Below are 21,643 nucleotides of genomic sequence, written 5' to 3'. Positions count from 1 at the left end.
TCAGTCATTTGTCCATTTGTTGACAGTGTTCTGCTTGTCACAAATGAGTTAACCCCTGCCCACCCCACCCTGGGAGAAGTAAGAGCTAGCTTATAACTCAAGCCCCACGGAGGTCCTGGTGTTGGCCCTGCAGAGGCATGAATTGCAGTGTTTCTTCTAAAGTTTCCTGGGGTGGGTGGGGGGGTGCCTTCATTCAGCTCTGAGGCGCATGGGCTGCTCCCTCATTTTAGGGCCTGGGTCCACGTCTTCACTGGCAGCCATTGAAACTGGCCATTGAGATGGGAGGAGATCAGAATAATGAAACGGTGGGGGACTTTCAAAGGCTGCCTTGGAAATAGGCTCCACCTCTTTCTCTTCCCACCTTTCCTAGTGCCATTTTTAACTGTAATGTTTACCCTGCGTGCTATGGTTGCTGATTCTCAAGATAATGGCAGTGCTAAGGAGACTGATGGTGGTGAGATGATGATGACAGTGACGAAAGCTACCATTTACTGAGTGACTTATGATAGGGAGGCTGCTCTTACCTTTGCCTCTCCCAGGTTTATAGTTGAGGAGACTCACAAGTTATCGTGGAAGCTCCAGAAGACTGCCTTCTTTGTCTTCTTGGGGTAACAGCAAGTAGACCTAGAAAGGGACAACCTTGTCTTTTCCCATGACAGTGTCTGGCCATATCCAGGTGGTCTGGCAGTCCTGTTGATGAGGCAAGGTCTAGAAAATGTTCTCCAGTTCCCCTTGGACCTGACATGCTAATACTGAAACTGCCTGGTGCTTCGGGATAAATAGTGGGTGTGACTTACTGGGGGAAAGACAAAGAAGCAACACATGGTGGGATGAGGCATGCTTTGAACCCTCAGACCTGTCCTTGGCCCTTCTCCAGCAACGAGCCCAGGCCCAGTGGCTCTGCAGCTCGCAGAACCCTGACTTCCTGCTCCCTCTGGGTCACCAACCTCATGTCCATCCTTCGTCACTCATACTTCTGTATCCATGTCTGCTTCTTTTCATGGTGAGGAAGCTCGGAATGAAGAGCTGTGCTTCAGGATGGCTGGTGATGGCTGGGTTTCTTCCAGGAACTAAAGATGGCTGGGATCTGTCTAATTCCCAGATTAAACGCAGTGGGTCTGCAGGCCCCGCCTTTGCCCAATGGATTGGACATTCCGCCTGACCTGGTACCTGCTAGAGACCAGGTATATGCCTGCTTCTTGAGGACAGACTCTGTCAAACACGTGGCCTCAGGGACATGGTGGCAGGCAGCAGAGGCCCTGGCACTTTCTCCAAACACAAGTGGGACATGATTATCTTATTGTGGGTTACAGGTTTGGGGTATCCATCAGAACTGATCATGCTTTTGGGTTCTGACTGATTGAGGAATTGACACAAAAACCAGATTGGAATCAAGGGGAAGCCCTTTTAACTGATGAGAATACCCAATGCTTGTAAGATACAGGCCTCCTGGTCACCTGTGTTGGAGGGGATGGCATGGCCAACCCACGTCCCGATTGCACTGTCTGCTCATTGCACCCTCATTGGCAAAAGCCTCCCCGATGCAGAGCCAGCCTGACTCTCCCACCCAGACACAGGCTGAGACCCACGGCCTCTGGCCATGCAGAGCAGAGAACCCATCCTACTAATGAAAGAACATTCCTCTATCTCATCCACAGGGGGAGGAGTGAAGCTGGGCTGGGGAAAGGGCTTGCAAGTGTTCCCTCCAAAGAGAAAGTGAAAGCAGAGTAGCGTGAAGGAAGGGAGACCATCTGAGGTGGCGTGTCTGGAGCTCTGGGGCCACCTGCCCATCTCTGTCTGGCACTAACAATGCAAACCCCAAAGTCTCACTCTCCAGGGAACAGGCGGTATCTTCTCCAGCCCTCATGTCCTATAGCCCTGCCTAAGACACGATAAAAGCTTCACCAGATACTGCCTACAAAATCTGTCTGCCAAAGATCTGTCTGATGTGAGGAGAACTCCAACCGGAACTAACAGGCTTGGTCTTTCCCGGGTCTCCAAATGCAGATCATGCAACTCTTCCTAGGATTTTCTGGAGGTTTCCAGGACGTGGTTGCTCATCTGTCCTCACATCTGCATTCTCCCAACTGAGAGACAAATAGGGCAGCCAAACAAGGGTGACAAACCAGCCTCCTGCCTAGAGGACAGGACTGTCTGGAAAATCGAGTGGGCACCTTGGGCCTGGGTCCACACGGGCCTCCAACTACTTACCCCAGACCTCGTCTAGACCTTAGAGCCACCTTCAGGGAGAGTGAGGTGGGCAGAGCAGAAAAGCTGCTTCACAAACCCACTTTCTTCAAGAATACAGACCCCAGGCCCCTCTTGCCTTTCCAGCACAGGGTCCAGTCGCCCTGGGTGTCAGGGTCCCCTAATCTCATCAGTCAGATGAATCACTCTTCCTCCTATCATATGGAAAGAAGGAAGGGGTGGTGAGAAGGCCCTGAGTTGTTCACTCCAACATTCGTTCCTAAGGGAAAGTGGCATCTGTTTTTCTACCTATTTTTGGCAGAGTTGGGAATGGGGTAATCAAAGAGAAGAGTGTCCTTTGGCGCCATGCTGTCGTCCTTGGGGGTCTTGTCAGTAAGTGCTGGATTGGAGCCCTTGAGCATCACTTCACCTCTTGTCTGGAGCTGAGTAGCTTCCTATTCTACACGCAGATGCAAGCCAGGAGGTGTTTTGGTCCATGAGATTTCCCAGGACCCCAGAGGGGCAGGTCTAGGGCTGGTTCTTTCTGCTGTGCCAGGCTGGGATGAGGCACCCAGAGCAGCCCTCCCCTAGGAGAGGGACCCCTGTGTCCCCCACAGTTAGCTCTGAGGTGGGGGTACAGGATATTCAGCAGTTGATTCCCAGTCTCCACCGCCATTTCTTGGGAATGCTAAATCGCTCCTAGGCCTGTTAACGCTCTCCTCTTCTGTCTTTGCAGAGAAGTTTATTCCTCACGACACAACATAATGGAATGTAGGTCTTTGACATTGGCAGGGGCCAGAAATATCACACAGAAGATGCCATTTCAGTCCGATGAGGCTAGGCACCTGCAGTATTCTCTAAGCTCTCCTGATACAAATCCCCAGCCTGGGGACCCTCCCTCTGTCCATGGGCTCCCAGAACAAGTGGAATTACTAGATTCCAGATTCCTGGGTTCTTTCCATTGGTCTAGAGTGGTGTTCCCCAAAATTCATTCCATGGGATGTAGTGTGTGTTGCATGAATAATGTCTTTATGGTCAAATAAGTTTGGGAAAGCCTGGGTTAACCAAAACGAAACAGGTTTGCTTTATCACAAGACTTTTCAGAGTCTTTACATGAATATATGAAAAATTAATCTCCAAGAGATTCCTAAAAGAGGATACACAAGGCAGTTTCTCAAACTTATTTGACAATCGAACTCTTCCACATCACTATTATTATTATTATTTTATTATTGACATATCAAGGGACTTGTAATGTATCAAATAAGGCATTTAGGAAGTATTGGACTAGTAGAAAGAAAGCACTCCCGACAAAGAGTGGAAGACCTGATATCTGGTTGTGGGTTTTTTTTTTTTTTAATTTTTATTTATTTATTTATTTATTTATTTATGCTGTGTTGGGTCTTCATTTCTGTGCGAGGGCTTTCTCTAGTTGTGGCAAGCGGGGGCCACTCTTCATCGCGGTGCACGGGCCTCTCACTATCGCGGCCTCTCTTGTTGAGGAGCACAGGCTCCAGATGCGCAGGCTCAGTAGTTGTGGCTCACGGGCCTAGCTGCTCCGTGGCATGTGGGATCTTCCCAGACCAGGGCTCGAACCCGTGTCCCCTGCATTGGCAGGCAGATTCTCAACCACTGTGCCACCAGGGAAGCCCTCTGGTTGTGGTTTTGCCTCTGTTCAGCTATATGCCCCTAGAAAGTCACTTTCACCTTTACAGTGTCAGGCAAATGAACCCCTGCATGCAAGAAATTCTTTAGAAGTATAAAGTGGAGAATAAGAGTGTAGAGGATTATTATCCATGTTATTAATTTAATACGAATTTAATGGCCTGACTCAAACTTTCTCAGAAACTCTAAATAAATGCCTTTGCCTTATTGGAAAAGGCATCTGTTTATGACCAGACTGCAAAATTCCTGAGAAATTTTCCTCCAGCTTCTCTGAGGAATCCAGAAAGAGTGGAGTCTTTGATATGACAGAGCCAGAAATCAGTTGGATTATCACAGTTCACATCGAAGGTGGCCTGCATTGGAAGTATGTCATTTCACTTGTGAAAGGAGACAGCTTGCCAGGTCCCAGGAGATGCACATTTGTGCATTCATGCATGCTGTGTGTACTGTGTATTCCAAGGATCTGGGCGGGGCATTACCTATTCACGTCAAGTTCTCTCTGTTCTCGCCGTGGTCTTCAGAGTGTGCCTCTGTGCCCATTACCTGGCTGCCGACCAGTCCCTTGGTAACTGATTGTTGGAGGGTCTGAGGAGATTTCACAGCCCTGCGCCTTCTCTGCCACCCCAATTTCCATATCCCTGTTGCAGAGAGTTGATCTTAGAGGGCCTTTACTATGCAGTCCTTTGAGCCATTCTTCCTTTGGTACAGCCAAAGTTCCACAAGCCCCCTCAATGGCTGTTGGTCCACAGGCTCCCCCAGTGGCTCAGATCCCACCCAAGTGTCCCTGGACACTTTCCACAGCTCCTGGGAACTTCTCCCGCTCTTAGTCTCTGCCCCCATCCCCAGCGCTAAGGTACTTCCAACAGCCTCAGTGGGTTCATTAGCCCCATGAGTTTGGTTCCTATGAGTCTCAAGGTAACAACTCCCATCCCCCATAAACAGGGGTCCCTGACCAGAGCTAGTCCCATTGTTAGATTTTGCTTCATTTGAGAATAGGCCAAAGCAGCTCTGAAATGGCAGTGTCCTATTGCTGCTGAATCATCACAGATCTGTGGCTTAAAACAACACAAATCTATTATCTTAAAGACTGGAGGTTGGAAGTCCTAAAATCAAGGTATTTGCAGGGCTGAATTCCTCCTGGAGGCTGTAGGGAAGAACCCATTTCTTTGTCTTTTCCAACTTCTAGAGGCCACCTGCATCCCTTGGTTCACAGCCTCTTCCTCCACTTCAAAGCCAGCAGTGAAGCACCTTCAAATCTCTCACTCTGCTTCTGCTTCCACTGACGCATCTCCTTTTCTTACTCTAACCCTCCTGCCTTCCTCTTAAAGCACCCTGGAATTATTTTGGGCCCACCCAGATGATGCAGGTAATCTCCTAATCCCAGATCCTTTACATAAATCACATCCGCAAAGCCCCTCTTGCCACCTAGTAATATATTCACAGATTTGGAGAAATAGGACTTGGATGTCTTTGGGGGCCACTTTTCTGTCCACCAAAAGCTCCTTCTGGTTTCATGGTTCCATGTACCTCCCAGGTAGTGTCACAGTCCTCACCCCGCCCGTTTGTCAGCCAGCACCGCCTTTGTCTGGCCTCTGCCTCCTTCACCTCTAGCTGCCCCATAGGGAAGTCTGTTTGCATCATGAGTTTCTCACTTGAGGCGTCTGAGCTGGGTGTGACCTCATCTGTAACAGCAAGTGCACTTTACTTTCAGAGACCGGAGCTAATTCTCTGGTAATTCTGTTCCACTGTGTGTGTCATGGGAACCCTTCTGGGGTGTGAGGTCACACTTTACTCTCAAGACGGCACCAGCCAAGTGGCAGCACAGGTCTCAGGTGGCAGTGGAATTAAGTTTTTCTTCTCATCCCAGGTGACATCTCCTGCTTCAATAGGTGAATTTGCCAAATTGAGTGGTGTGGCCAGTGGAAGAAATGTTTTACCTTCTGGACAGGTTTTGACTCTTGCCAGGCCTGGGTTTATTGCAACCTTGATTCTGCCAGTTCAGGTATTGAATTCTCACTGGGGTTTGGGAAGCAGAGGCCACCAGCATGCAACTCACTGCTCATGGCCCGGGGACAGCTGGAAGCTTCCATTTTTCTGGCAGGGAAAGGCAGATAATCCACTTGGGGCACCACATGGCTTCACTGTCAACAAGAGACTTATAGCTTCATAACCACCTCTTCAGCAGTTGCATTGAGCACCTACTGTGTGCAGGCGCTGTACAGCACTGCTGTTGTCTTCCAGGTATTAAGGGACCCCAAGATCCATTTCCTTCCCAAAGTCAGCCATCCAATGAATCCAAATGCCTCTCTGGAATACATAATCTAGTATTTTAGCCACATCAGAGATGATAGCTGGTGATCCCCCCTCCCAACACCACGTGTGTTTCAAGGAATATTCATTCAACTACCTTTCACTGTTCCCTTAAAAATTATAAGATGTCAAGCATATTTCAAAGTGGGTATTAATATATGAATTAACTTTACTAAAGATAGAGAAGTGTGGTGCAGATTTTAACCAGCACACAGCTCTTACACTATAAGGAATCCATAGCAGATTCTACTGTGATCCTGTTAGGCTGTGGTGCTGGACTTATTTAAAAGTATGTGTAGAAGCCAAAGAGGTGAAACTTAAGAAATCCTTAGGATTTTGTAGGGGCCAGGCTGTCTTTGTTTTGTTTATTGAGTTTTTGGAAATTTAAGGCTAGGCTTGTTGCTCTTCCAGCCACAGAGTGTGGTAAAGTAAATGTAATACGGTGGGATTTCATGGTGCAGACGCTGATCACAGTATGGCCCAAGTGGAAGTCCATGTATATCTTACATGAACATGAACCCGTGTTTAAAATGGTGTACATGGGCAAGGAAAATGAAAGTATAGACAGCTAAAGCACAGTCAGTAATAGCAAATGAAAATAGCTTGGATCTTTGAAGGCAAAGGAGTCCATGATTGGTTTTGCAGGGTGAGGGTGTAAGGGTGAATAAACAGGCAGACTTTCCCCTAAGCTGATTAGCAAATGAAGTAAGGAGATGATGCATGGACTATGGGGAAGCTTAGGAAAGAGGGGGATTGATTTTGATTTGTGCCTTTGTCTGGTTCTGGAGTTCATGGGATTCACGCTGCCTCCCACCCCCTCCCCGTCCCATCACCTCAACCCAGTGGTCCTGCCTCTGAGGCTTGTGGAAATCAGCTTAATGAATCATTCTTTTCTGTAGCAGCCCCTCAAACACGTAGGGAAGCAGGGAAGGGAGCTCCAGTGCCCTACTGGAGATGGCTCTTCCTCAAATTATGCATCCCCAGGCCTTCCAGGCTTTTTTATGTAACATAACTTTTTCATTTTATTTTTTTACGTCCACTGTAATTTTTGTCACTAATTTCATGAATGTCTTGCTTCATGGGAAAGAGAGCTGCCAGAGTCTTTCTAGTTCATTCCTTCGGGCTGTTTTTTTCAGGGAAATGATTTTGTGCTGATAGCAACAAAAACATATAGGGGGCAACAAAAACATAAAGGGGGCTGGCAAGTCTTGGCCTGGTGCGTGCCCTGCTTCCTGGCTTCCCTTCTTATCCGAGAACAGCTTAACTTACTTAGTTTCTTGATGTGACTTAGCTAGAAAGTGCCCATAGAGACACTTCGCTAAGGAAGCAGTTCATTTACTAAACCTTGGCTTCAGTTGTAATTGGAAAAGCTTTATCTCTCCGTTTTCAGATCCATGAATTTTATAGCATAAACATCTCCTGAGAAGATCATCTAATTGGAAAAGTAGACTTTTTTTTAATTGAGTTAAATCAACTTCATAATCACAAATAAATTTAAACATGTTTTTCCAGCATTTATAGCTCTATACCATGACCTGTGTGATCATTACTTCGCAATGAAATGAAATGAAATAGACCAGAGCCCAGGTAAACAGGGCGCTTCCCTGCAAAGCTGGGTCTTTGTTGCTGGTCTCTTCTCTTTCTGAACATTACACAGGCGCTGGCCTCCATGGAGTAATTTTCCACTTCTGCTGCAGGTAGAACAAGTCAGCCAGTTGGCCGTGTTTATAGAGGCAGCTTTAGACTATCACAGACAGTCCACAGAGATTCTGCAGGAGCTACAGAGCAAGCTACAGATGCGGTAAGAGCCTTCACGTTCATTACAAGCCTAGGGCTGCAGAGTTAAAATCAATCGAAATCAGTCTCTCCATCTCCCCCTTCCCACTGCCCCGTTCTGTTTTGAATTTTCTTTAGCTGGCTTTCATGGTTGGGTGTGGGATAGCACTGAGATAATAAATACATGGCTTTGGCCAATAGGACAGAACTGGGAAAAGGGATCTGGCAGCTTTTCTCCTTTTTCTTTTCACTCAAGCCCTTACTCATGACCTGTGTTTAGGGCAACCAAAGTTGCTCACTTGCCTTCGAATTCAGCCCTTACAGAGCTGTCTTGGCTTCACTGCTGACTTGATGAGAGTTTAGCTGAGGGTGGGATGGCATATACTCCCTCCCCAACATCTAGGGATGTGGAGAGGAGTGAGATGATATTCAGATAGTATGTAAATGTCTCGAAAAAGATGTGTTTTTACTTCACCAGCACAAATACCAGCCCATGTTCATAACATTGACTCTGAGAGATATTGAAAGAGTCAAAAATACCCTCTGAATGGTCAAAGAAACATTACTGGGTTCCCTGTGACTTTGCTGATAAACGCATTCTCTACTTTTCTGAAAATTAGTGATATATGTAGTGTGCATGGCAAACCTATTAATTAAAATACTGGGTTAAAAAACTACCCTAATTTTTGACCAGGTTTGATAACAGAAAATTGTTTTACACAGGATGATTATAATGAATAAATTTGGAGGGATTTTTGCTTAAATCAATGCAGTAATTATAGAGGGAAGACAAAAGGTGGGTACAGTCTCTGAACTCTCCACTTTTGTAGGCAGGTAGTTCATCTACTGCTCACATGAGCATCGTTTCTTTTTTTTTTTTTTAATTTTTTTAAATGCATTTTAAATTTATTTATTTATTTATTTATGGCTGTGTTGGGTCTTCGTTTCTGTGCGAGGGCTTTCTCTAGTTGCGGCAAGCGGGGGCCACTCTTCATCACAGTGCGCGGGCCTCTCACTATCGCGGCCTCTCTTGCTGCGGAGCACAGGCTCCAGACGCGCAGGCTCAGTAGTTGTGGCTCACGGGCCCAGTTGCTCCGCGGCATGTGGGATCTTCCCAGACCAGGGCTCGAACCCGTGTCCCCTGCATTGGCAGGCAGATTCTCAACCACTGCACCACCAGGGAAGCCCCTGAGCATCGTTTCTTAATTCTATCTTTATATGAGGAAAACGAGGAGGAAACATTGTTGAGTGCCCAGTTCATCCCTGGTACTTGTTGGATGCCTCAGAGACTTTATGAGAGACAAATACTTTACAAATATAGGCATACCTAGGAGAGATTGGGAATTTGGTTCCAGACTACCACAGTAAAGCAAATATTGCAATAAAGTGAGTCACACAGAGTTTTTGGTTTCCCAGTGCATACAAAAGTTATGTTTACACTAAACTGTAGTCTGGTAAGTGTGCAATAGCACTGTGTCTAAAAGAAAACAACAATGTATATACCCTAATTTAAAAATACTTTATTGCTAAAAAATGCTAACCATCACCCGAGCCTTCAGTGAGTCCGAATCTTTTTGCTGGTGGAGGGTCCTGCCTCGATGTTGCTGGCTGCTGACTGGTCAGGGTGGGGGCTGCTGAAGGCTGGGAGGCTGTGGCAACTTCTTAAAATAAGACAACAGTGAAGTTTGCTGCATCGGTTGACTCTGCCTTTCACGAATGATTTCTCTGTAACGTGCAGTGCTGTTGGATAGCATTGTATCCACAGTAGAACTTCTTTCAAAGTTGGAGTCAATCCTCTCAAACCCTGCTGCTGCTTTATCAACTAAGTTTTATAGTATTCTAAATCCTTTGTTGCTATTCCAACAATCTTCACAACATCTTCACCAGGAGTAGATTCCATCTCAAGAAACCACTTTCTTTGCTCATCCATAAGAAGCAACTCCTCATCTGTTAAAGTTTAATCATGAGATTGCAGTAATTCAGTCACATCTTCAGGCTGCACTTCTAATTCCAGTTCTCTTGCTATTTCCACCACATCTGCAGTTACTTCCTGCACTGATGTCTTCAATCCCTCAAACTCATACATGAGGGTTGGAATTCTTCTTCCAAACTCCTGATAATGTAGATATTCTGACCTCTTCCCATAAACATAAATGTTCTTAATGGCATTTAGACTGATGAATCCTTTCCAAAAGGCTTTCAACTTACTTTGCCCAGATCCATAAGAGGAACCACTATCTATGGCAACTAGAGCCTTACAAAATGTATTTCTTCGAGAATAAGATTTGAAAGTCGACACCACTCCTTGATCCATGGGCTGCAGAATGGATGTTGTGTTAGCAGGCATGAAACAACACTGATCTCATTGTACATCTCCATCAGAGCTCTTGGATGACCAGGTGCATTGTCAATGAGCAGAAATATTTTGAAAGGACTCTTTTTTTCTGAGCAGTAGGTCTCAGCAGTGGCCTTAAAATATTCAGTCAGCCATGCTGTGAACAGATGTGTTATCATCCAGGCTTTGCTGTTCCATTTCTGGAGCAAAGGCAGAGTAGATTCAGCGTAATTCTTAAGGGCCCTAGGATTTTCAGGATGGTAAATGGGTATTGGCTTCAACTGAAAGTCACCAGCTGCATTAGCCTCTAACAAGAGAGTCAGCCTGTCCTTTGAAGCTTTGAAACCAGACATTGACTTCTCCTCTGTAGCTATGAAAGTCCTAGATGGCATCTTCCAATAGAAGGCTGTTTCATCTACACTGAAAATCGCTTGTTTAGTGTAACCACCTTCATTAATGATCTTAGCTTGATCTTCTAGATAACTTGCTGCAGCTTCTACATTAGCACTTGCACTTTTATGTTATGGAGGCAACTTCTTTCCTTAAACCTCCTGAACCAACAGCTTCTAGCTTCAAACTTTTCTTCTGCAGCTTCCTCACCTCTCTCAGACTTTGCTGAATTGAAGAGAGTTAAGGCCTTGCTCTGGATTAGGCTTTGGCTTAAGGGAATGTTGTAGCTGGTTTGATCTTCTACCCAGATCACTACAACTTTCTCCATATCAGCAATAAGGCTGTTTCACCTTCTTACCATTTGTGTGTTCATTGGAGTAGCACTTTTAATTTCCTTCAAGAACGTTTCCTTTGCATTCACAACTTGGCTGTTTGGTGCAAGAAGCCTAGCTTTTGGCCTATCTTGGCTTTGGACATCCCTTCCTCACTCAGCGTAATCATTTCTAGCTTTTGATTTAAAGTGAGCAATATAAGAACCTTTCACTTGAAGACTTAGAGGCCATTATAGGGTTATTAATTGGCCTAATTTCTATTTTACTGTGTCTTAGGGAATAGGGAGGCCTGAGGAGAGAGAGAGAGAGATGGGGGAACAGCTGGAGGTGGTGCTGCAGCAGTCAGAACACACACATTTATCAGTTAAGATTGCCATCTTACATGGCGCAGTTTGTGGGGCCCATAATAATTACAAGAGTAACATCATAGATCACTGATCACAGATCACCACAACAAATATAATAATAAAGAAAAAGTTTGAAATATTTCGAGAATTACCAAAATGTGACAGAGATACAAAGTGAGCAAATGCTGTTGGAAGAATGGCACCTATAGTACACAGGATTGCCACACACCTTCAATTTATAAAAAACGCAATATCTGCGAAGTGCAATAAAACGAGGTATATCTGCATATAGTTGAAAAACCACATTCGGGATATCAAAGCTATCACTTTGGGCTACTCACGAATCAACGTGTAAAAATCACCCCCTTCACGACCATCACCTAGGACCTAAATTTGTAGGCTTATCACAGCAGAGCAAACGTAGGCTTGGAGGCTTTGCTTTCTTCATCAGCTGTCTGACTGACCTTCAAATCTGTATTACAGAATATCGGCTGCATCCAACATCCCCAAACGAGAATACAAGCCACGGCCCATAAAAAGGAGTCCTAGTGAGCTCAATGGGGTATCCACCACCTCTTCAGCAAAGACAACAGGTGAGATGACCATTCTGTGGGTGCTGTGTGCCCTTCCTTACGGCTCTGCTGGAAGCGTTTGCTTACTGCTTATTGCTGTATTCTGTGTGATTACCTTGAGACCTCGGATATCTCTCTTAGGTTATTTGGTGAATTCCCTTTTCCCCCTAGTAATGCCCCTTTTTCTACTTCCTTGTTTTGAGTACTTATATCAAGGAAGAATTCCATCACTTTACTTATTGCCTTCTAATGTGTCAAACCTTGGCCATAGAAACATCATGCTACATTATCCTTTATATTTACATTTTTAACACTTCCCAAATATTTTACTAATTTTAAAAAAGTTTGAATTAGCATATGTTGAGCACCTGCTATATAGTAGGCACTGCCTTAAGTGCTGCATCATTATTTTTTAATTAGACAAATGGAACAAATATATTCCTAAATAAAACGGTCAAACTGAGAAAAATAAAATTCAAGTGGTATAAATCATGCTCTAGTTTCCTATGATCACCCACTCCATCCCAGGCCCCTCTCTAAAAGTAGCCATTGTTAAAAATTTGGTATGAACACTGTCATATCTGTTTATGTGCATAGATAGATACATGATATACACACTGTTTTAGATTTTTTGCTGTTTTTTAAATACAAGATCATACTAGATGTATTGTTCTGTGGTTAGCTTTTATAAATGTATCGCTATTTCTTGGAGTTATTTCCATGTCATGCATATAGATCTATCCCACTATTTTTAAAAAATTTTTATTGGAGTATAGTTGATTTACAATGTTGTGTTAGTTTCAGGTGTATAGCAGAGTGAATCAGTTCTACATATATATACATTCACTGTTTTTTAGATTCTTTTCCCGTATAGGTCATTACAGAGTATTGAGTAGAGTTCCCTGTGCTATACAGTAGGTCCTTGTTAGTTATCTGTTTTATATATAGTAGTGTGTATATGTCAATCCCAATCTCCCATTTTATCCCTCCCCCGCCTTCTTCCCCCTGGTAACCATAAGTTTGTTTTCTACATCTGTGACTCTATTTCTATTCTGTAAAAAGTTCATTTGTACTATTTTTTTTAGGTTCCACATATAAGTGATATCATATGATATTTGTCTTTGTCTGACTTACTTCACTCAGTATGACAATCTCTAGGTCCATCCATGTTGCTGCAAATGACATTATTTCATTCTTCTTCATGGCTGACTAATATTTCATTGTATATATGTTATCTCACTATTTTTTAATGGCTTCATAGTTTTCCATTATATATACCATTTCCCCATTAATGGACATTAAGGTTGTTTCCAGTTATTTGCTAAAAAGAATGTCCTTTATCTGCCTCCACATGCTGATGGGCAAGTCTTTCTTGGAAATGAAATTACTGAGTTAGAGTGAATGCATTTAAGTGATTGTAGATATTGCCAAATTACCTGCTAAGGTGGGTACACTACCATGAATGGAGCAATACATGCTTCCCCATACCGTGTCATTAGACTTCAATTTTTGCCAAGCATTAATGGATAAACAATGATTCTTGGTTCTGTGCACAACTGTTAATTTGAGATTCCATGTTAGTTTGCCTATGGTGCTATCACTGCTGCCTATTTTCCATGGTTTTGAGGGATTAGGGATGCTCCGCTGGGTAAGGTGCACTGGTTTCTAGTTGTCTGGCTGGTTGCATTCCTCATGGCACTGTTTCAGGTCCCTGCACTCAATACTCCTTCCTGGAGGCAGACGCCTGGGCTCCCAGGTACTTGGTACAAAGCCAGGATGGGAGGACTTACCAAGCTGCTCTTTTCCCAGAATGCCAACCAGTCATCCAGCTCCCAAAACCGCTTACTCTGAGTTTTGGGCATCCTCCAAATCCACTTTTGTTGCATCTCTCTTTGGGAACCATTTTGAGCTTCATTTCCTCCATCTGCTGCTTTCCATCTTTCAGATATTCCTTATATTCCTCATAATTTATGGTCTACCAACAGTGTTCATTCTTGTTCATTCATTGTTTGGAATTAAAGACATACCTATTTTATAATCGTTAGTGATTCGGTACATGAAAGGAAGGCTGCGATCTTGCACTCAATCTGCTGGATTAATGCAAACTTCAAGTCATTCAGTTACCCAAGATGGCTGCTGTTTGTTACCCAAGATGGCTTTAGGTGCTAAATGGATATAGAGCTAGAGAACCTTGAATCACATCATGAGAAAATTACTCTTTTCAATTCTCTTTTAGTCATTCTGATTTCAAGGAGATAAAGCTACAGCTTTGTGCTGGAATATTTTTATGTCCAGTTTTAACAGAGAAGATAGACCTCAGGCTAAAAGTCTTTTGCAGGCAAAAGTACCTACCTTGAATTTAATAAAATTGTCCATTTTTCATCATAATTATGCTCACCGTTACAGTCTCTTTATAGCATGTAGTACTGCTTTTCAATTTACATTTTTTTTTTTTAAAGCACTTTTCTTTTTTATAGCTACTTTATTTATTTATTTTATTTTATTTTTGGCTGTGTTGGGTCTTCGGTTCATGCGAGGGCTTTCTCTAGTTGAGGCAAGTGGGGGCCACTCTTCATCGCGGTGCGCGGGCCTTTCACTATCGCGGCCCCTCCCGTCGCGGGGCACAGGCTCCAGACGCGCAGGCTCAGTAGTTGTGGCTCACGGGCCCAGCTGCTCCGTGGCATGTGGGATCTTCCCAGACCAGGGCTCGAACCCGTGTCCCCTGCATTAGCAGGCAGATTCTCAACCACTGCACCACCAGGGAAGCCCCAATTTACATTTTGATGTAAAGTTTTATTTAAAGTTATTTGAATAAAATTGATTTCATTAAAATATTATCAAGAGGATACTCAGGTACAGTTCTCTGGGAAGTTCTTTTGTATTGTATTAGGGTAACACTAGTTTCTGTTTAAAAAAGAAGAGACACCCAAAGTGCAACGAACGCTCAACAAAGTAAGATTTTCTCACTCATGCAACAATCCGGGGAGGATATTCCAAGAGGATGGGTGGTTCTCGTCCGTGGAGTCACTCAGGAGACACAGCTGATGGTAGCTCTGCCATCTTCATCATCCTGTGGCTTCCAAGTTGTCCTAGTTGTTGCCACTCCAGCCAGAAGGAAGGGGAGAAAGAACAGAAGGCAAGGCTAGACATTTCCTCTTAAACCAGTGAGGCAGGAATGACACACTCACATTCCAGGGATGAGAACTCAGATCCAATGACCACAGGTCGTGGCCAAGCAAGTTGGGAAGTGCAGTCTCTAGCTGGGCAGCCATACCTAGTTACATCGGGAAATACAAAGCAGGCACTAGTCTATAAAAATGATGGAATTCTGCCGGACAGGAATGGCAAGGACTGTGCCAGTGAAAGAAGATTAGACCCTGGTTCTGCTCCCTTGGAAGGTGGCAGGAGGGATCGCTCCTGTCCTTTATCCTGTAGGTCCCTAGATTTGCCTTCTCAGAAGTCTTTCATGGCTTCCATGTCTTCACTTCACATCTGAAGTGGCCTTTGGAAACCTGCCTCCTGTGAGAATTGTGCTTACTGCTGCTTAGGGGCCTTGAGGGTTCTTCAAGTTTCAATAGATGCAGATGTTTTCAGGTTAGATCCGCACTTCCTTTCACAATTCAATGCCTCCAAAAACGGAATAGCTTCTGATCTGTATCTCCCAGGCAGTTCCATCTGCCGGTAATCACATCCAAGTTTCTTTCTTAGATATAGCTCTTAAGACTGCCTTACTTCTTTCCTTTCTTGTCTCACCTTTCTTAACTTATTGAGGCTACCTTGAGGCCATCTGAAACAGCAGACTTGAGTGAGAAGGCAATACCTTTAGATTAATCTTTGCTGTGGAACTAGGTGCCTTCACTGGGTTGAGAGAAGTCTCTGAGAATGATTTGGAGCACAACCTGCTTATCTTCTGTTCCTTGGGGTACAGAAGCTTTTCTAATGTGCTGGGACCCAACGTCTGATTTTTCTCTCTTCTCTTTTATCTTTGCTTGCAAACTGGGCAATTCTTCTCTTTCTTATAATAATTTGCTAGATGTACCAAGGATGGGAGGTAACATCCACTAACATTCTGTTTTCTCCAGTTCCTTCCTTTAGAGCTCCTGGTATGTGGTATGCTTTGAAAGTTATCATAGGCAAAAGTTTTACCATATGTTTTTCCACATCCTAACAAGGGTCACCAGCTTTCACGCCGATTATATCTGTTCCTTCTTCATCACTACCTGGCCACTGAGTCAGAGCCACTAATTTTAGCTTTTATCATGACAATACCCCACTTCTGGTACCAGTTTTTGCATGGTAGTTAGGGTAACAGTAGTTACTGTCATACAGAAACTCAAGAGAGCAATGGTTCAAACAAGATAGAAATTAAGAATGGAAGTCCAGGGCTAGAGATTTCCTCTTAGGGAAATGAGCCAAAGGTGGTTCACATCACTTCCACTCCCATCCCACTGGGGAGAGCTTAGTCACAGGACCACAACTAGCTGCAAAGGTTGGGGGGGAGGTTAGCTGGAGAGCCACATCCTAACATTATATTACTGTGAAGAAGGAAAGAGAGGGTTTTGATGGCCAGCTTGCAGTTTCTAGCACGAACGTCTACTACAAATATGTTGTGGAAGAAAATGTCTGACCCCACATAATTCATTTCTGTTAGAATGTGGTACCATGTACAGGCAGTATGGGAACGTACATTAGGATAATCTAAGGGTTGGCAAGCTCTTTTTGTACTGGGACAGGTCTTAAATATTGGACTGGCCAAAAAGTTCGTTCGGGTTTTCTTACGCAAAACACGAACGAACTTTTTGGCCGACCCAATAGTTTACACTTCGTGGGCTATATGGTCTCTGTTGCAACTACTCAACTCTGTTCTGGTGTGAAAGCAGCCATAGACAATATGAAAATGGATGCGCATGGCTGTGTTCCATTAAAACATCACTTGGCCCGAAGGCCATAGTCTGCCAACCCCTGGGGTGACTCATTGGGAAATCAACTTAGCAGTATCTATCAAAATTAAGAAAAATGTTTATATACTCACAGTGGCTTCATTCCTGGAAATGTATCCTAAAGAAATAATTTAAGCAAAAGCATATTCCTCTATCTATTACAGCACTATATAGAGGAAGAAAAAGTTATAAGTGGGAACAGCCTAATGACCAATATTTATTTATATATATTTGTCAATAGTAGGATAATGGTTAAGTAGGCAATGGTATATCAAATGGGGTAGTATGCAGCTATTCAAACTTACTAACATGGAAATTAAGTAGCAGCATAAAAATGTTTATGGTTTGATATGAAGTTGAAAAGAAAGACACAGAGTTATAAGTGTTCTATGATTACAACTTTGTAAATCAATATCTGCATGTAGACCAGGCTAAATGATAGGATTATGGGCAATATTTTCCTGTTTTCAAGATATTCTCTAAATTGTATTTCAGTAAGAATATTTGAATAAACAGAAATGTATTTCATGATGAGAAAATTGATGGCTTTTGAAGAATAGGTGTACTTCCTTCTTTAAAGAAAATTGTGTACCCCATTATATTCTCTATTCTCCCTGCCCCCAGGAAGCTCAATGCCAGATGTGAAGTTCAAGCACAGCAGTCATTAAAATGACCTCAGCTAGTGCATGTGCTCCTCCTCCCCTTTGTCGAGGGTGACCATGCATCCTAGTTTGCTTGGGACAGTCCCAGTGTATGTCTGTTGCTCTAGTATCATTTTTAATAGTCCCCCCACCCCCACCTTTACTCACAGGTTCTCGTGTTTGGATGAAAATATGTTGTTTCCCTACTTTTTATGGCTTTACTTTTCTATTTCTGGTTTGTAAAACCTCTATTCTGAATACATATGTCATTGTAATCCATTTCAAAATTTCTGTTTAGAAAGAAGCTGAATATAAACAAACTAACTAAAAACTTTGAAAAGGAGTCCAACTCCAGCCCACCTCCCTCCCTGTATTATATCTGAATGAAGCAGAATCGGCAGACCCCAGGACCCCAGGACTTAATCCCTACCCCACCTTCTCTGCCCTTATAGCCTGCATCCAAACAGGGGGGTAGTTCTTGGAGATGAGGCCTCCAGTCAAGCTCCCAAGATACCATGCTCTCATTTGCTATGAGAGAGAACTCAGTTTTCCTTTGATGAAGGTGTTTTCATCTACCTATACTAAACTTGACCTTGCAGACTGGCATAAAATAAAAATGAAAAAGTATTTTAATTAAAGTAACATTTAAGGGCATAAGGACATAACATTTGAGTACCAAAAATTAGCCAGGTATTATTATTTGATGCTTTATACACATAACTCATTGCATCCTCATAACAATATTGCAAGGAAGTGATAAAAAATAAAGCAGTAATAAATAATAATTTAACAATATAGCAGTTACACGTATTGAGTCCTTACTAGGGGTCAGGTCATGTATTAAGTACTTCAGACACATTTCTAGTACCATTATTATGCCCATTTTACAGATGAGTAAGTGGAGGCTCAGAGAGGTTAAGTGAGATTTTCCTGAGGTCACAGAGCCTGTAAGTAGCAGAGCTGGGCTCTTCACCTTATAGATTTTTTATTTTATATCTTTAAGAAAGAGTACTGGGGAATGTTAGTGAATGTTCAAGAGCATCGGGAATGATTTCTTTCCAAGATTCTTGATCAGAGGGAATCGGGCCAGCAAGTGGTTGCAAAGGGAGTCTGTTGTATGCATCTGACTTGGAAGAAGAAAACACTGATAGGACAGTGAGTTCCTTGGCTTCCTCATCCAGACTGTGTGTGTCAGTGCTTACGTCCCCTCCTTCTTGGCCAGTAGCTCAGTCCCTAGGCAGATTAAGTTGTTAGAAGGGTGATGGTCAGCCAGAGATCACAGATGTGCCAAAGATGGCTTTTAAGAAGGCTCAGTGTCCACAACTGGATTCTCCATTGCGGCAAACTCCATGACATGCCTCTGCCTTTTCTAGGCTGCCTCTAGAAAGTTCCCTTGGTGGTAGCTTTCGTCCCCATTTCCAGCATCGGGCTTCATTGATTTGTGGGGAGAATTTGCAAGTGTGAAGAGATCTTGTACTGTTTGTTTCTAAGGCACAGTTTCAGAAGAAAATGGCATTTTTATAGCCTGCATTAATGGGAAACTACCTTCCATTAGGATTCTGAATGATTTGCACATAATGTTTATAAAGTGAAGGGAAAATGTCAAGCATTTCACTAACAATTTAAAGCAAAGCTCACAGGACTCTGCCAGAAATGAATTCCAAGAACATTTTCTTCATCATTTCTTCTTTCTAAAGAAAAAAAAAAAAGGGAGACGAAAGGACATAGATCAATTAGGCAGAATCCATTGTGGGACTGAGATGGAATCTTTGATAATATCATTTCTAGGTACTTAGGAGAATGAATAAAGTGAGCCAGAAATGGAGAAGGGGCGGGGGGTGGTGGAAATCACATCTTGAAATGATGGATTGCAGACAAAATCCAAGTTTAGGCCCTGGCTAGGGGAAACCACCGCCTGTCCAAGCCCCTGAGTGTGGGGTCATGACGCCTCAGCAGCGTGTGCTGCCTCTGTGTCCCCAAAGAGAAAGGGAGGCCAAGAAAAGTCTTCGTGCTAAAATGCGTGCCTGGGTCGTTCCCAGAAAACCCTTGGTTTTGAGGAAAATAGTATAGGAGCTTGTGACCTATGCTCAAGTATCTTCCCTACCCAGGGTAAGTTATCACTTGCTGAATTCTAAATGTAAAGACTAGAAGACAGAGTATCTTTTACATTTTTTTAATCAACTCATTTCTTTGTGAAGGTTTTCGTTTTCACTGCTGTTCTTAAAGAGGGCACCACTTTATATAATCACAACTGAGGGTTAATATGGACCAAACTGAGATGGACGTTAAGAATGTGGAAGGCTGAGATGAGTGAACAAATGTGGTTTCCAAATGTGTGCTACAGGCATTTCAGAGCGAGGCAAAATAAATCTCTCAAATGGCTTATATTAAGACATTCTAACTCCCTGTAGGTACAAAGAGACTTTTATAAATTCCTTCACACTTCTAAGGGGGGCTTGGATATAATGTTTAGAGCCTAAGTCGTTCCCCTCATCAGAGTGAAATCTCTAGGATTACATTAGAAAATAAACATTTATTCAAAAGTGAAGTGTGAAACTTAAAGAAGACGAGCACTCTGCAAATAGAAATAGATGTTTTTTTTTTTTTTTTTTTTTTAAATTTATTTATTTATGGCTGTGTTGGGTCTTCGTTTCTGTGCGAGGGCTTTCTCCAGTTGCGGCGAGCGGGGGCCATTCTTCATCGCGGTGCGCGGGCCTCTCACTGTCGCGGCCTCTCTTGTTGCGGAGCACAGGCTCCAGACGCGCAGGCTCAGTGATTGTGGCTCACGGGCTTAGTTGCTCCGCAGCATGTGGGATCTTCCCGGACCGGGGCACGAACCTGTCTCCCCTGCATTGGCAGGCGGATTCTTAACCACTGCGCCACCAGGGAAGCCCAATAGATGTATTTTTAACCTAAATTTCCAAAGAGGAAATTAAAATTTCACACAGCAGTGTCAATGGTGATTGCTCAGTCAGCAGGTTATTTTTCACTTTTTGTCTTCTGTTCTTCCCACTTTTTTCTTGTTTTTTTTTTTCCCCCTGCCACCAGCCCTCCCCCAATATCCATTTCTGTATATTATCAGTAGTGGTTCAGAGTCAGAGTTATAGACAAAGAGAAATAAGCAAAAAACAGGAGTCCCATGTTGGAATTCAGACTCTGGCACTTATTCGCTGTGTGACTTTGGGAAGAGTTTCTTAACATCTCTGGACTGATTTCTACTTGTCCCTAAATGAAGTGATTGGACTTAATACATTCCAAGTTTCTTTGCCAGCTCTAAATTCTGTGGCTGCAATATTTATCTTTTCTGAGTACTCAGCATTCTTAAAAATTTGAAAAGTGCAGATTGAACATTTTTACATTTTCTGTATTTTAAAAAATATTATTAAAAATTAAAATGTGAACTGTGATTATTATTGTTGATCAGTAGCCATTGACGTGGGAAAGAGGAAGAGTCCTTGTTTTATTTTTCATCTCAAGGAACCTTTAGAGAGAAAGGTTTTCTCGTTGCAGGGAATGGTTTCCTGTAACTCTTCTAAATAGTCTGTAAAAAGAGTTTTTGAAAAGCCTGTAGGACGTAATTTCTAACTTAGTTGTAGGAATTTTAATACTTCTTGGCTGAAATGGTTATATTGTCTCAAATGCATATTTTAAAATCTTAGTATATATTCTACAATGGTGTGCTTGGTCTTTAAGCTAAAGTTTAAAATACCGTTATCTAAATAGTAATATAGGTACTTACGTTTTAAAAAATAGCCAGCAGAAGTCAGTTTCCAGGGATTACAAACAGGGCAGCCATGCAACACAATTCCAGAGGACTTTTCGTTTGAATCCTGGACTTGTTTGTGATACCTCCTGGACTTGTCGAGTGGGTGTGGCCTCAGGTGCAAACCCTAATGCCAGATCATGGGAATGAGAGATGAAGGAAAGTGTAAGAAAACAGTGCCAGGCCAGTGAAAGATGTCTGACAACAGACCTCCAAGTCAGGAGCACCACAGGCAGAGGAGTCTGTAGCCACCTAGAGAACACTTTCCCTGTCCAAATAGCAGCTGCTTGTTGCCTGAGAATGTGGACCTAGGATAGCCAGCCTTTATGATTTTCCAAGAGAAGCCAGAAATCATATATTTATGTGTAATCTCCTTATTTTTAAA

General features: G+C 43.2%; 1 protein-coding gene across 3 annotated transcripts in view; it reads left to right on the top strand.

Moving 5' to 3' along the window:
- SH3GL3 (SH3 domain containing GRB2 like 3, endophilin A3) overlaps positions 1-21,643 on the top strand; it is a 141,575-nt gene that overhangs the window by 106,707 nt on the left and 13,225 nt on the right. For all 3 annotated transcript variants that reach the window (XM_059915355.1, XM_059915358.1, XM_059915356.1), the window contains 2 exons: positions 7,860-7,963; positions 11,826-11,935. In XM_059915355.1, the coding sequence (XP_059771338.1) occupies positions 7,860-7,963; positions 11,826-11,935 (214 nt within the window). The remainder of the gene's footprint in view (positions 1-7,859; positions 7,964-11,825; positions 11,936-21,643) is intronic.

The sequence above is a fragment of the Balaenoptera ricei genome, chromosome 2 (genome assembly GCF_028023285.1).
Source record: "Balaenoptera ricei isolate mBalRic1 chromosome 2, mBalRic1.hap2, whole genome shotgun sequence".
In the NCBI taxonomy this organism is placed as follows: Eukaryota; Metazoa; Chordata; class Mammalia; order Artiodactyla; family Balaenopteridae; genus Balaenoptera; species Balaenoptera ricei.
The sequence above is the reverse complement of the archived record's forward strand: the minus strand, read 5'-3'. Positions and strand labels throughout refer to the sequence as shown.